Here is a 14,921-nt window from a genome sequence, read left to right as displayed (position 1 = left end):
ACACGTGGCCCTGGTGCGGAGCGACCTGCCAGCCCCTGGGGACCACCTCAGGATCTGCAGGCTGGTGGCGTTTGGCTGGCAGTGTCAGGGTGGCCACCCTGATGCTTCCCAGGGCTTTCTGGGCTGGCGTCAGGGCTGTGCTTGGAGAGGCACGTTGGCTCAGAGCCTACCTCCCACAATCTCCAGGACAGGGAGAGCACTGGGAAGGGATCACCCAGAGGTGACAGGGTGGCCTGGTGATGTGATCTGCATCTGTCCCGGTGCCCAGTGGGCAACCCAGACCCAGGTGTAAGTTTGGATGGGCAGGAAGGGCAGGCTTGCCCTGCGGAGGTGCCTAGGAACTATAGAGTATACAGGCTAGGAGCTGCAGTCAGAGACGCTGGCAGTACAGGAGGTCACGAGCCACCTGAGAGAGCAGGCTTGGGATGGGTCTTCACAGGACACTGTCCCCAAGGTTCGAGAACAGGGGCAAAGCAGCCTCGGAAGAGACCTGGCCTGGCACTGTCCCCAAGGTGGACACCCCTACCCTGCACCTCCCCTGGGGTGCCCCTCACCCTTGCCTAATGGCTCTGGCCAGGGGAAGGCAGCTGACAGTGGCTGGCAGTGTCCACTCCTGACTTGTTCCACCCACTGGGGCCTGCAGATGGGCGGGGACGCTCTCCAGCTTCCCTGGTCACTCACTAAGACTTCACCCATCTGCCCACCTCATGCTGACCAGGGCTGCTGGCCTCATGTGGCAGATGCATCCCCTTGGGGAGGCTCCTAACCTTGTGTCCCCCACCCCCCACCTCTGTACTGAGCACCTCCATGCTTGTCTCTTTGTTGGGCGTCTGCCCGCCACAGGCCCAGACTTGGTTTCGTGCTAGAATAGTGCCCAGTCCATGAGTAAGTGAGGGTCCCTTTTGCTGAGGGGTCAGGCCTTCAGAGTGGGCAACTAGATCAGGGAGGGAGAGTGGAAAGGACACTTCGAGCCTTTCCATTCTCAGGTCAGGAAACGCCTGCCTGAGCAGGACCCCACCGGCCAGTGAGTTAAGCAGGCTGTAAAGCCAGCCTCTTGCCATTTTGAGAAGCCAGGAAGAGTCTGAGTCAGGGCTGGCACTTCTAGGACACTGGTCCTTGGGGACCTGGTGCCCAGGCCTTGAGTCTGCCCAGGGGAAGAGAGAGAGTAGCCCGATAGCAGAGGATTCCAGCCTGGCCATACATTTCCCACTGACCGAGAACCCAGGAGTCCAGGGGGCCCCACAGGGCCCTTCTCTGAAGGCTGGGCCTCCAGGTTAACCCCCCACGCCCCACTCAGGCCCACTTGCAGCCTTCCTCACAGGCCTCTAGGGCGGTCTTGGTTGGGGGGGGTTGCTGCTGGGCCTAGGGAGCACTAGCCCACATGCTTGAAACTCTCTGCTAGATGCCCTTGCCCCAAGTGTCCCTTCTCCTCCTGGTAGCCCACCAAGAGGAAAGGGCCTGCAGAGGGTGAACAGCCCCCTGGGGTAGGAGAGAGCCAGCATGACACCTGGCCCCTGAGGGCAGCCTCCATCCATTTTTCCAGCTCCAGGCCGTCCCTGCACCCTGTTCCGCTCCTCCCCCAACGTGCTCCTGTCCTATAGATGCCTATCAGCAGGGAAGCCAGCTGCCCTTCCAGGCCACCTTAGCATTGCTCCAGACCCTGCAGGGGACAGCGGCATGAGAAGAGGGTGGGCAGAGGTAGGGAGAGTGGTACCACCTCTAGAAAGGCCTGGACCAGACACCTACTACTGGGCCTGCTTCATGAGTGCATGCCCAGCCACAGCAAACCAAGTCCCACTCAGATTCAGGGACTTGAATTCACGCTGTGGCTCCTGTTCCCCAGGTCCAGGAGGGCAGCAGAAAGAGCCTTCCAAGGTGCTCATCCCGGCTTGGGGGATGTGTAGGGGGGTGTAGTGTAGGGGGCTGGACCCTAGGACAAAGAGGCTGTGATCATGACTGCCAGGCAGTGGGTCCTGAGGAAGAGAGGGACTGGCTCATGGCATAGACAGCCAGGGAAGGCTCTGTCCTCTAGGAGCTGGAAGCCAGCAGGCAGGAGGCCAGGGTGCTAAGTCATCCCGTCTTTGTTCCTTCCCAAGAGCTTTCACTCCTGCTTCTCCCTGGGTGGAGGAGGGCTGAGGGGACACTTCACCTGCTGGAGAAGGGGAAGGCAGGACTTGATGGGGAAGTGGGGGAGTGGAAGGGTGGTGAGGTGATGGCCCACCTCGGCCTGAATACAAAGGAAGAGCGGAGTAAGGTGAGGAAAGGAACGGGAGGAGGCCTGGATGCAATAGGAGCTGAGGGGCGGCTGCAACCCGGGGGGGCTGGGAGCCCCTGGACCGATGCTGACTAACGGCCTGGCTGGCAGCCATAGGTGCAGCCAGCACCCTTCAGGCCCATCAGGCCTTGGCTCAAAGGAGGCCAGTTCCCGGCCCCTGCCTCATGCCAGGGAAGGTGTGGCCTGGCGGGAGGGCATGGTGCCAGCACACCACTCCATCCACTTTGGTATTAGCTAGCTGGCTTGGTTTTGGGTCGTGACCATGTTTCTCAGTGCCTCTCCCACAGGCTAGAGGGAAGAGCCCGTGAGCCCATCTCTGAAGTCCCGTGATGGTGTTTGACGGGGCTGGGGAGCACATAGTGTCCATGATCCCCTGCTGTGTCAGGCCCACACTGACCCCAGCTAGTGAGCTGGCCCCACCAGCGTCCACCCAGAGTGGGAGTGGTTTCCTGCCAGTACCAGACTGGCCCCACCCATGCGACTGTTCCAGAGAAGCCCCTGCTGGTCCACAGGTGGAGGTGGCACGCTGTCTCTGTGCAGGTCTCCTGCTAGGCATCCCAGGGTTCAGGAGGGAGGGTCCTTGTCTTCCAGGCTGAGTGAGGACTATAACTTACAGCCCTCCTGTGTCCCCACAGAGGGAGAGGAGCTGGCAGGAGCAGCAGAGGGCATGGGTTTCCCACCCCAGGAGCCACTGTGCAGTGAGCAGGTGAAGACTGTCCCCGAGAGCCCTTCAGCAGAGCCACACTGCTGGCCCACAGAGCCCACGCCCCGGACAGGCACTGAGCCCACATGCAGCCAGGGTAAGGTGACTTGGGAGCAGTGTGGGGAGCTTTGCCTTGGTTGGGGGGGACACAGTGGTGTCGGGCCTGGGAGCCGGGCCTCGGAGGACCCAGTGGTGGGGAAGCCAAGTGGAGTGGCAACTGGGCATGGAGGCCTGGGCTGAAGAGCTGGGGAGTAGAGAGCCCCTTATTCTACCTCCAGCTCCAGAGACTGGCAAGGGCCGGTGGCCAGCCCAAGCTGAGGCTGCTCAGTCCTGGGGAGGAGCCCCCCCAGCCCAGAGATGGGGACCAAGGGAGTGGCTGACATGTGGAGGGAGGAGTCGGCCCTCCAGACCGTTGCCTGCATAGTAGTCATCCTTTCCCAACTGGCTGGCCCCCTCGGGGATTCCTCAGGTTCAGGGATCTCACCGACCCTACTCAGGACCACAGGGCCTGGTGCCAGCCCTGCAGAGTCAGGCATGGGCACTAAGTAAGCCCCGCTCCTTTTAAAGCCATGGGACCTCGGAGGAATGTGGAGACCAGCCAGGCCGACCCCATGGCTCAGGACTCTTAGAGCTTCCCGGAGGCTGCCTGCCCTGGAACTGCTGCCTCCAGGCTCTGGGGATACACAGCCCCAATGCTGGCTCCGGGCCCCAGCATCCTCCCTGGGGTATGGACACCATGAGGACATACATCCTAGGATTGATGCAGGGATGGAACAGTTCATGTGTGCACGGTGCCTGCAGGGCCTACAGAATCCTTGGGAAAGCTCCAGGGGCTTGCCTGTTTCCTGGGCCCTGGACTCCCCAGGGGGTCCTAGTCCCCAGGCCCCACAGCCCAGAGCCAGACCTGGGCAGTCAGGGGGTGGGGGCAGACACAGCAGGGGGCCTGGAGCCTGCCAGCCAGCACAGACCAGAGGGCCGAGAGAAAGCACAGGAGGAGGCGTTCTTGGTTGCCTCTGTCTTCCAGAGGGGAAACTGATGCTCAAGCCAGGGAAGGGCAGGCAGGTCCAGGAGGCTGTGAACAAGGCTCAGCTCCCACGGTCCACCCCACAGTCACCAGCTCCAAGGTGCCCAGCAGTGTGAGTGCCCAGCCACCCGAGGGTCCCCCCGGCAAGGCAGAGCCTGGCCGGGCCAAGTCGCGCCTCCTGCCCAGCATGCCAAAGCTGGTCATCCCCTCGGCCGCCACCAAGTTCCCCCCTGAGATCACCGTCACGCCGCCCACCCCAACCCTGCTCTCACCCAAAGGCAGCATCTCGGAGGAGACCAAGCAGAAGCTGAAGGTGACCACGGGTGCCGAGTGGGGGGCATGGGCGGGACGTGGGCTACAGGCGGGACTGGGGCCGGGCCTGGGCCACCTCTGACCAGCGCCCTGCCCCACTCTGTGTGCAGTCTGCCATCCTGTCAGCCCAGTCAGCGGCCAATGTGCGGAAGGAGAGCCTGTGCCAGCCGGCCTTGGAGGTCCTGGAGACGTCAAGCCAGGAGTCCTCTCTGGAGAGCGAGACGGATGAGGATGACGACTACATGGACATCTGAGGGCTGGGGCCTCCCCGCCTTGGCCTGAACCCCTTGGGCCATGCCTGACCCAGGCACAGCACGATTCCCTACGCAGGCCCTGGTCTGCCCAGCCTCCATCCCTTGCGGTGTCCTCCCCACCTGCCTAGGCCGTTGTCTGTCCCCACTGCATGGGGGCCTGGAGGAGGCTTGCACAACAGGGCTGGCATCCTTTTCTATGAAATGTTGACTTTGTATAAACATGCCCATGCCCAGCCCAGGTGGCCATGTCCACACCTCGATGCCCGGATGAGCCAGGTTCTGCCTGTGTCACAGCAGAGGGGTCATTTAGGGTTGGGCTCGCCCCAACTCCCTTTTTTTGGTTTCTTTTCTAATAAAGATGGAATAGTTGCTTTTGCCTCTTTGTTCAACCCTAGGGAGCCTCCCTCAACTGGTTGCTGTCCAGGGTTTCTGGGCCCTTCTTCCTGTTGGTCAGGCACCAACCCTTGGGCCTCCCAGGAGCAGGCAGTGTTGGGGATGGGGGGGTGAGTGAGGGGGGAGAGGGGAGCACAGACCCTCTGGGTGGGACTGGAGCCAGGCCTGGAAGGGGCCTTTGGGGTGTCCCCTGAAGGACTCAAGAGTGTGGGGTGTGCCCGTCTGGAGTGGGCAGGGGCGAGAGGAGCAGGCAGCATCCAGGCCAGGCTGAGGAACTCTCTTGTGATAGGGACCCAGTGCAGGGGACCCTGAGAGGTGGGGTCAGTGTCAGGAAGGGGGAGTGGGGCTGGCAGGAAAGGCACTTACCTTCCACCACACTTGCCCTCTGATAGAACTAGCCATGTACGTTGTGGATCTCAGTGCAACATAAAATTGGGGCTCCTTGTTCATAAGTTCATTCTTTACAACCCCTCAGTGCCTTGGGGACCTAGCTGTCTCCTCCCCCCCCATCCTGGATCTGGGCTGGCCCTACCCCAGAAAGGGGTCTCCCCAGAAAAGCTCTCCATCCAGAAGGGAGATGGGGATGCACCTTGCTGCCTGGTGCCCCTCATGGGCTGGGCACTGCCAGGGTCACCAGCCCACACCTGGCAGAGCCACCATGGGGACCCAGAAGCATAGCAGCCCTGGAAAGACCCTTGCCAGAACTGCCCTAATTCAGGCTCTTTGCAAGGTGAGGGCAACAGTTACTCAGTTGATGCCCTCTTCCCAAATTCCTGACTCTCAGGCCCCCAGGGCACCTGGGACCCATCCTGGGAGCATTCCTAACATCTTCCTTCTCCTGACTTGTGCCATAGGGAACACCTTCAATCCTGAGCCTGGGATGAGTCCCAGCATCAGCCCCCAGCACCTGCCTACAGAGGGTAACCTGAGCACCCCACAACCAAACTGGGAGTTGTGGCTTCTAACCACCCCAACTGGCTCTCCCGACACCTTGAGGAGCCACCTCTTGATGAAACTGCAGACCCATCCACCTGATGGGAAGAGTTGCTGCCCAGGGAACGGGCTGGCCAGATCCCAGGAGCTGAGATGGGTCACAGCCAGATGGCTTTAGCTCATAACCCCCCACCAACTTCAGCTCTCTTCAAGGTCTGGGGATGTGTCCCCTTTGGACCCCGCCTCTGGGGAGAGAACCATCTGTCTGTCTGGACACTCAGTCCGGGTGGCAGAGTCCCAGTGAGTCCCAGGCCTCAGGAGTGGAGTGGAGGTCTCCAAGAAGCTGCCTGGGCCCTGGCCCAGACTGCAGCCTCTCCCAGTGACCTTCACCCCTCCGGTCTACATCTGGACCTGTATTTCCTTCCCTGCATTTGAGAAGGGAGAACACAGAAGAGATTACACTGAGGAGAGTATGACAGCCAAGGGTGGGTGGGGCTGGGTGGCCCTTCTCTGGAGCCCTGTTTCAGATGCCCAGGCCACTCCAGGGATTCCAGTCCAGGGTTGGGAGGGGGGTTCTGGTCTCAGCCCCTAACCCCACTGCTAACCTGCCCTGCCTGGGCCCCTCCCACACCCTTCACCTCCCTCAGAAGGGGCCCCCTCCTCCAGCCCTCCTTCAGCACCCACGCACACCCACACACCCCCTTACCAGCGATCAACAGGAAGTTACTTGCTCTCCCTCCCTGCAAGGCTGTGGGGAGGAATTGGGAATACCTGTTCTGGGTAGGGAAGCCAAGGACAAGGGATGAGAGATTTGTGGCTGAGGGCCCCTGGGCGCTGGAATCCTGAGACCGCAGGAACCACCCTCGCCAAAGCCCAGCCCCAGGGGAGCCCCGCCCGCCTCCCCAGGGCTGGACCAGAGGTGGGATCCCTTGGGCTACGTTGCAGCCTCTAGACATCTGGATCCAACCCCTGGAAGGCTCGGACCCCCTCCCACCGTGTCCGGGCCGGTGGGTCAGGAATGTGCTAACGGAGCAGGTTGGGCCCTACAGATCCCCGGGGGATCCTGTGGACTTTGAGAGGGGACCGGGCAGGGCGGGGCGGGGCGGGACGGGCCGGGGCGGGGCGAGCCGAGGCGGGGCGGGGCCAGGCTGAGGGGAGTTAGCCAGCCCGCAACCCGCCAGCCACTGCTGCGAGGCAAGGCTGCGGATTGAGGCCGGCCGCACGATGAAGCCGCCCGTCCTGTTCTGGGCCTTGCTGCTGCTGCTGCTCGCGACAGTCCCCGGCCCCGGCCCCCGGCCTGCGGCAGGTACGCCCTCACCCTGAGCTTCTGCCCCGTCTTCCCTCTCCCTGCTTGCTGCGGCCGTGCCCAGGTGGACGCCCCTCTGCTCAGCCTCTGTCCATCTGTCAGGCCATCTGGGACTGTACTGGGGGTTGTGAGAAGAAATTCCGGGATGCCCAGGGTCCAGGAGCTGCAGGCAGGATGGAGTCTGGGCTTTGCCCACCCTGAACCCGCTGGGAGGTGCCGGCTGCCTGGGAGGAAAGTGCCCCCCCTCCACCGGGGGCAGTGGGAGGTCTCAGAAGAGTCCTCAGTCTGCAGCCCCAAGTCGCGGGGAAGGGTGTGAGAGGCAAGACTGTGGGTCCTTATTAGGGTGGGGCTGAATCCGAGGAAAGTCTGGATGGAAGGCTCCTACCCCAGAGTCAGGCTCGGCTGGGCTGGCAGTGTCAGGCTCCCAGCTAACATCCCCCCCACCCCCCACCGCCACACCCTCTCCTGTTCCAGGGAAGCGCCACCACCCTTCAACCCCTTAGCTCTCTTACTGGCCTCATTCAGCCTCCTCCCCCACTGCCTTGAGCCCTCACATTCTCTGTCAATAAATATTTATGGACTCTCTTGAGTGCCAGTCCCTGTGCTGGGTGAAGTGGGGTCACCTGGGGTGGCTCAGGTCCAACCCCAGCCCTTGACTGGCCTCCTTTGGTGGAGTGGTAGGGAAGAGCCAGGTGGGACATGTGATCTCTGCCTCGGTGTCTGCAGTGACCACCCTCCAGTCTGCCCAGCCACTCCTGCTACAGAGGTATGGAGTCCTGTCAAGGGTCCATCCCCTGAGGCCTGATGTCCATAGCCCCACACAAAACCACCCTCCAGCCCTCTGCTGGAGATGACTCTCCTTTCCCCTCAGAGGAGAGGAGCACTCCTCACCCTCTCCCCTAAGGGTGGGGCTCCTTTGGGGGCCACAGTCCGTAAGCCAGTGTTGCCTGGCAAAGGGAGATGGGGCACATTGAGGCTGGGGAATGAGCTCCTGTCAGGCTTCCAGTGAGACTCCAGAAGGTCCACCAGGCCAGGTCCATCGACCCAGAGACCAGCTCCCAGCTCAGAGACTGGGCTCAGCCACTTCTGGCTGTCATGAGGTTGCGGTCTCCTGGGACTTGGTGGCCGAAGGTCAGTCCTGCCCTAGAGGCTTCTCTTGATGCTGCAAAAATCTCTGCTTGGAGGCATTTGCCCTTTATCTCCCCTCCTTCTGGCAAGTCATTCAGGCAACTGCAAGATCATGGTACCAAGGATCCCTCAACCCACAGGGCCTGTGGGTTTCTAGTCTGTTCACTTGGCGGTCAGTGCGATTCCTGGTCCGCATTCTCTTGGGGATGCTTCTCTGTCCTGGGTGCTGGGAAAAGAAATGCCCAGGCCTGCCTGTGGGGCAGCCAGGCGCTCAGGGCCCTCTCCTCCAGGTGCCCCTGGGAGCTGCTCCCAGCGCTGTGGAGACCGGGATGGGTCTTGCTCCTGCCACCCAACCTGCTCCGGCCTGAGCTCCTGCTGCTCGGACTTTCGGGACTTCTGCCTGGAAATCTCTCCCTACTCGGGCTCCATGATGGGTGGCAAGGACTTCGTAGTGCAGCATCTCAACTGGTTCAGCCCCACTGAAGGCGTGATCTGCAGGTGGGAGGCCCGAGGGGCTCTGTGCCTGCTGGGGACCCAGGGGCAACTGGCTGGCTGGGGTCTCCCCACCCAGGCCCCGCCTTTCCTGCCACCTGCAACCCTCACAGGTTTAAGGAGAGCATCCAGACCCTCGGACACGTGGATTCCTTTGGACGTGTGCACTGTGTGTCCCCCTTGCTGTATGAGACAGGCCGCATCCCCTTCACACTCTCCCTGGACAATGGTCGCTCCTTTCCACGCTCCGGGACCTGGCTGGCTGGTGAGTCCCGCCTTACTGAGCCTGGGCCGCCCTACAGGGAATTACCCTAGGCATGCATCGCCTGCCAGCCCTGCCCGGCTGCTCTGGCTAAACCAGTCCCTTTGGAGGTGCGCCCGACCAGGGGGGCCAGGGTTCTCAAGCTCCTCCCCTTGCCTCCTGGCATCCACACAGGATTCCCAGCCCAAAAGGATATTGGGGGCTTCCAGGGTCCCCTGGCAAGGTGGGTCATTCGGCTCAGGCAAGCCAGGAGAAGGCGGGGAGGCCAGGGCCCCACCTCCCCCGCAGCCTCTGTCCTTTCCTGACAGCGAGGGTCTGGGAGAGACGGTGCTCCAGTGGGACTTGGTCCTTGGGAGGCACGCCCAGCTCTCAGAGCCCCCGCTTACCCCTCACCCCCTGCCCAGTGCACCCCAACAAAGTGTCAGAAACAGAGAAGAGCGAGCTGGTGAATGAGACACGCTGGCAGTACTATGGCACAGCTGGGATCACGGGAAACCTCACCGTGACCTGGGAGCCCTCGGCTCTGTCCACACAGTCTGTCATCATCGAGCTCTGGGGCTATGAGGAGACAGGTAAGGCCAGCCCAAGGCTGGCCCGACGGTGTTGCTCTGTGGGCCCTGAGGGTTGGGAGTTGGGGGCGTACAGAGGTGGGAGTGAAGGGATCCCAGGCAGGGCCGGATCCCGGGCGCAGGGATGCTGAGTGGGAAGGGCACTGGCAAGAAACAGGAAAGGGGGGAAGTACGTGAGTGGGGGGAGCCTGGAGGCCCCCGGCTGCTTGGACCCAGCCCTGGGAGGAGGTATGGACATTACCAGCCCTTGGATCTAGGGCTTGCCTTGGAAACAGAAGAAGCTTGCTCTACCCAGCCTTCCCAAGGCCCTGGACTGTTAGCATGGCTCTAGACCCGGCCTGGAGGTGGGTCTGGGACCCTAACATGTGGGAAGAGGAGATGGTGGTCCCTTGAGCCAGAGTCCTTGCTGGGGCAGTGGGGCGGGCCTTCCTCTGGGAATCATCTGTCCTGTCTATCTGTCAGGCCTCTCTGAGCACCAAAGATGGGCTCCTGGCCCCCTCCTCTGCCCCTTTGGGAGGGACCCCAGGGCTGACGAAGGCCTTCTCTCCCTCAGGGACACCATATTCAGATAAGTGGGTTGCAAAGTGGTCGTACCTGTACCCTCTGGCTACGAACATCCCCAACTCTGGCGCCTTCACCTTCACTCCCAAGCCTGCACCACAGAACTACCAGAGATGGGAAGTGGGTGCACTTCGGATCATCAGCAGCAGATACTATGCAGGGGAGAAGTAAGGGCCCCGGGCCCTGGCCAAGAGGATGGGCCGCTGGGCCTGGGCCGCTGCTCAGCACGCTGAACGGGGAGGCCCCCGGGGCAGGGGGGACGGAGGAAGGGTGAGGCCCTTAGTGTGCTCACGATTCCCCCACAGAGACGTGCACGCACTCTGGAGCAACGAGCACGCGCTGGCCTGGCACCTGGGTGAGGACTTCCAGGTGGACCCCGAGGCCTGGGCCCGGGCCCAGTGCCTGGCCTGGGAGGACCTGGAGGACCAACTGCCCAACTTCCTGGAGGAGGTGCCGGACTGCCCCTGCACCCTGGCTCAGGCCCGGGCTGACTCGGGCCGCTTCCACGTAAGCCTCAACCCCAGTTGGGGCGGGCCCTGGAGAGGGCGAGGGGCCAGCTAGAGGCAGCCAGGGTGGGCATGTAGTTAGAGGCCCCAGGGAGGTGAGGCTGGGGTCTGAGGGCTAAAGAGGGGAGGGGTCAGGTCCCGGGGAGGGGGTGGCAGAGCCTGAGGCTCGCGCAGTTGACAGCAGCCTCCCGCTCTATAGACGGACTACGGCTGTGACATTGAGCACGGCAGCGTGTGCACCTACCACCCTGGGGCTGTACACTGCGTGCGCTCTGTGCAAGCCAGGTGAGCCCCCCAGGCAGTGGGGGGGCCGGGGGGGCTGGGCTGGGCATCAACGGTGGCCCTGACCTGTCCTTGCCCCCAGCCCCCGGTACGCCTCCGGCCAGCAGTGTTGCTACACGGCGGCTGGCACCCTGCTCCTGACGGCCGACTCAACGGGGGGCAGCACCCCAGACCGCGGCCACGACTGGGGCGCACCCCCGTTCCGCACGCCACCCCGCGTGCCTGGCCTCTCCCACTGGCTCTACGATGTCGTCAGCTTCTACCACTGCTGCCTCTGGGCGCCCGAATGCTCCCGGTACATGCGGCGGCGGCCGTCCAGTGACTGTCGGAGCTACCGGCCGTCGCGCCTAGGTGGGTGCCAACAGAGGCCAGGCCCCAAGCAGGGCTGCACCAGAGCAGCCCACCTGACCCTCTGCTCTCCCCAGCCTCCACTTTCGGGGACCCACACTTTGTCACCTTCGATGGCGCCAACTTCACTTTCAATGGGCGTGGCGAGTACGTGCTGCTGGAGGCCACACTGACCAACTTAAGGGTGCACGGGCGGGCCCAGACCCGGACGACTTCAGAGGGTGAGGCTGAGGCCCGCGGGCTTCGGGAGGCTTGGGGGTCTTCCCAGGAGGAAGGGTGATGCTGAGCACCCCGCTCTGCATGTGCCCCCCCAGGCGCGCAGGACCAAGGCACAGGGCTGATGGCTGTGGCTGTCCAGGAGGGCAACTCGGACGTAGTGGAGGTCCGGCTGGATGGCGAGGTGCTGCAGGTGCTGCTGAACCAGGAGGTGCTCAACTTCACGGAACAGAGCTGGATGGACCTGAAAGGTGAGCGGGATGGCCCGGGAGCTTCTGCGGGCTGCTCTCACGCCTCTCCTTCCCACCTGAGCCTTGCCTCTCATGGTGGCCATGGCCCTGGGCTTTGGGGCATGGAATTGGAGATGGGGGCCTCGATATGGTCCGTATGCTGTCCCAGCTTAGCGGCGCAAGTTTGCCCCTCTCCCCTGCGCCCCATGGTGAGGGGCCCAGCACAGTGGACCCACGTCCCCAGCCCACGGCTGTCTGGGCAAGTGAGGTTCTAGGCCCCAGGTAGGGAGGTCCAGCCTGGGCACCTGGTCTCATCTCATGCTTTCACACCCATGGAGCCCCAGCCATGTGATCAGAATCCTGAGATGCCCGGATGGTGGGACGAGGAGCTGGAAGCTGCAGTGATAGGAATAACCTGCTTCGAGGATGCTGGTCGGCCCCAAGGGCTAAGGAGCAGCCCTCTGTCCGCCCCTTCTGTGGTGGCACAACCTCAGGGAACTGAGCTAATGAAATGAGTTTCTTGCGGTTGGGGTGGGTCAGGTCAGGACCTGGGCTGGGCCTGCTACTGCGGATGGTTACAGGGACTCCCAGGAAGGGTGGAGGTGGGCATGGCTGCTGCCTTTCTTGAGGAGTGAGGGCCCACAGGTGACCCCCCCCCCCAGCCAGGGCCTTGGTGTGAGGGGTCCCTTCGGAGCCTGGGGGTCCCAGAAAAAGTGTGGGCCTGGGGTGAGGGAGTGTCACAGCAGGGTTGGCCCTGGGGACACCTTCTCCTCCCCTGGGAGCCCACGGAGGCTGCTGCACTCACCCTGGGGCTGTGGAGTCACAGCACGGTGCCCTGAGTGGACAACCCTGACTCCAGATCCCCCTGTGCCCAGGTATGTTCCTGTCCATAGCTGCCCAAGACAGCGTGTCCATCATGCTGTCATCAGGGGCTGGCCTGGAGGTCCTCGCCCAGCGTCCGTTCCTGAGTGTGACTGTTCTCCTGCCTGAGAAGTTCCTTACCCACACGCAAGGCCTTCTTGGGACACTGAATGATGACCCCACCGACGACTTTACCCTGCGCAATGGGAGGGTCTTGCCCCCCAAGTCCACTTCCCGGGAGCTGTTCCGCTTTGGGGCCGACTGTGAGTGACCCTGAGGCCCACTGGGGATGGGGGGGAACATGGCAGTGTAAAGGGAGACACTCCAGAACCGTCGGCCACCAGCACGACCCGCTGTGTGTCTCCCCAGGGGCCGTGGAGAACGCCTCGTCCCTGCTTACCTATGACTCTTGGTTCCTGGTCAACAACTTCCTGTATCAGTCCAAGCATGACTACACCTTTCAGCCCCTGTTCGCCGAGGAGACCACCCCCAACCCCAACCAGCCCGAGGTGGCTGAATTATGTGGAGATGACCATTTCTGCGCTTTTGATGTGATGGCCACTGGGAGCCTGAGCGTGGGCAACGGCACGCTGATGGCCCACCAGCGGCACCAGCATCGTATGCAGAGCCTGCGGCCTGGTGAGGGCGGCTGGGGGCCCGAAGAGATGGGATGGGCACGTCCTGCTGGGACGTGCCCTCCTAAGCTGGTAGCTGCAGCGTAGGGGGTGGGGGTTGTCGGCCAGTAACGTCATCCTGTGCTCTACTCCTGGTCCCCTACCCCAGTGACGTCTTGCGGCTGGCTGGCTCCGCCCCTCAATGGGCACAAGGAGGGGATCAGCTACCTGGCGGGCTCCACAGTCCACTTCCACTGTGACAGCGGCTACAACCTGTTTGGGGCAGAGGCCAGCACCTGCCAGGCCGATGGTACCTGGTCCAGGCCCAGCCCCATGTGCCAGCCAGGTGAGGGTGCCCGGCCCACCTGCCTCTCCCCCCACCCCACCTCGCCCGCAAGTGCCCTCACCCCTCTGCCCTGTTTCCAGCTCGGAGCCATGCGGTCCTACTGAGCATCATCTTCGGAGGCCTGGCCGTGGTGGCTCTGGTCGCGCTGGTGTATGTGCTTCTACGCCGCAGGAAGGGCAACATGTGAGGCCCCGCCCCCCAGCCCCACAGACCCAGGGTTCTGCCGGCGGGACCCCCATCTGTGCCCCTCCCTTGTTGGCACTAGGGAGAGTCCCAGCCCACTGAGACCCCACAGTGCCCCCCATGTCTGCTCTAGATGGTGTCTCTGTTCCAGGGCCAGCTGGGGTTCGCAGCCCTGAAGGAGGCTCATTTGGCCCACAGCCAGAGACCAAGAACCTGGAGCCAAGACCAACCTCCCAGGAGAAAGCGCTGGAGAGCGTGCACCCCGGCACTTCGATCCCCCTATCCCTTGCACCATGTACAGGGACCTGGACACCTGATACCTGAGCCTTTAATGCCCATGTGTACCCTTACCCTAGTGCCCTGCTCTGTCTCCTTAGACCTGGACACCTGGCTCGAGCCGGGAAGCTCCCGACAGGCACCTGGTGCTCTAGTCCCCAAGTAGTCTAAGCTCTCACCCCCAGACTCAGTTCCCTCCAATTCTATCACCTGTCTCCAGAGATCCAGCACTCTGGTACTTGAAACTCAAATGGTGGTACCTCAGATTCCGTGTCTGAAACCTGTGATCCCAATCCACTGGTCCCTGGTGCCCCAACACAGGAGCCTTAGCACCCAGCTGCCTTGATTGCAGGACTTGGCCCAGCCTCGGTGGGAGAGGCCTCAGGACCCCAGTGTGGAGGGTCACTCTCTGAACTCCAGGCTCGGAGTTCTAACCCTTCTGGAATGTCACTTCTAACTCTTCTGGAATGTCCCTTCTAACTCTACTGGAATGTCACTTGAGATACCCCTCCCTCTCTACCCAGAGAAAACAAGCCTGTGGTGCCCCCTCCCTGGTGTCCTGGTGCTCATGCTACACTTTGATTCTGGACGGTTCCGTGGTTGCTTTGTGGGGCCGGCAGCACCGAGAGCAACCTTGGTCCACTGTCCAGCCACCTAGGGTGGGTCCCTCACTGGCCTGCCTCCACCTGAAAAGTGGGATTGAGAACAGTGGCCACTTCTTGGGCTGAAGACAAGGGACTGTGTCTGCAAAGCGTTCACCATGGCGTGCCATGCTGGGTGCCCAGGAGGGGGTGGGGCCAGCACTGGCACCTGCACTTCCCACCCCTGCAGCCTGCTGTCCCAGCCC

At 62.6% G+C, this 14,921-nt stretch overlaps 2 protein-coding genes across 4 annotated transcripts in view; both read left to right on the top strand.

The window, feature by feature from the left end:
• CABIN1 (calcineurin binding protein 1) overlaps positions 1-4,937 on the top strand; it is a 148,710-nt gene extending 143,773 nt beyond the window's left edge. For all 3 annotated transcript variants that reach the window (XM_059408953.1, XM_059408952.1, XM_059408954.1), the window contains 3 exons: positions 2,911-3,075; positions 4,089-4,315; positions 4,425-4,937. In XM_059408953.1, the coding sequence (XP_059264936.1) occupies positions 2,911-3,075; positions 4,089-4,315; positions 4,425-4,568 (536 nt within the window). In that variant the 3' untranslated portion in view covers positions 4,569-4,937. The remainder of the gene's footprint in view (positions 1-2,910; positions 3,076-4,088; positions 4,316-4,424) is intronic.
• Positions 4,938-7,050: 2,113 nt separating this feature from the next.
• SUSD2 (sushi domain containing 2) lies at positions 7,051-14,624 on the top strand. Its single transcript, XM_059408950.1, has 15 exons — positions 7,051-7,200; positions 8,619-8,826; positions 8,934-9,085; positions 9,487-9,654; positions 10,205-10,379; positions 10,518-10,719; positions 10,918-11,003; positions 11,083-11,351; positions 11,426-11,569; positions 11,663-11,815; positions 12,670-12,918; positions 13,025-13,294; positions 13,439-13,615; positions 13,696-13,798; positions 13,950-14,624. The coding sequence occupies exons 1-15, from the start codon at positions 7,119-7,121 to the stop codon at positions 13,972-13,974; spliced, it is 2,463 nt and encodes an 820-aa protein (XP_059264933.1). The 5' UTR covers positions 7,051-7,118; the 3' UTR covers positions 13,975-14,624.
• The last annotated feature ends 297 nt before the right edge of the window (positions 14,625-14,921 follow it).

The sequence above is a fragment of the Mustela nigripes genome, chromosome 8 (assembly GCF_022355385.1).
Source record: "Mustela nigripes isolate SB6536 chromosome 8, MUSNIG.SB6536, whole genome shotgun sequence".
Lineage (NCBI taxonomy): Eukaryota > Metazoa > Chordata > Mammalia > Carnivora > Mustelidae > Mustela > Mustela nigripes.
The sequence above is the reverse complement of the archived record's forward strand: the minus strand, read 5'-3'. Positions and strand labels throughout refer to the sequence as shown.

Coding starts and splice junctions, on each gene's coding strand:
- SUSD2 (XM_059408950.1), top strand. CDS start 7,119: ATGAAGCCGCCCGTCCTGTTCTGGGCCTTGCTGCTGCTGCTGCTCGCG. Junction 7,201..8,618: donor CGGCCCCCGGCCTGCGGCAG/GTACGCCCTCAC, acceptor CCTCTCCTCCAG/GTGCCCCTGGGAGCTGCTCC. Junction 10,380..10,517: donor AGATACTATGCAGGGGAGAA/GTAAGGGCCCCG, acceptor ATTCCCCCACAG/AGACGTGCACGCACTCTGGA.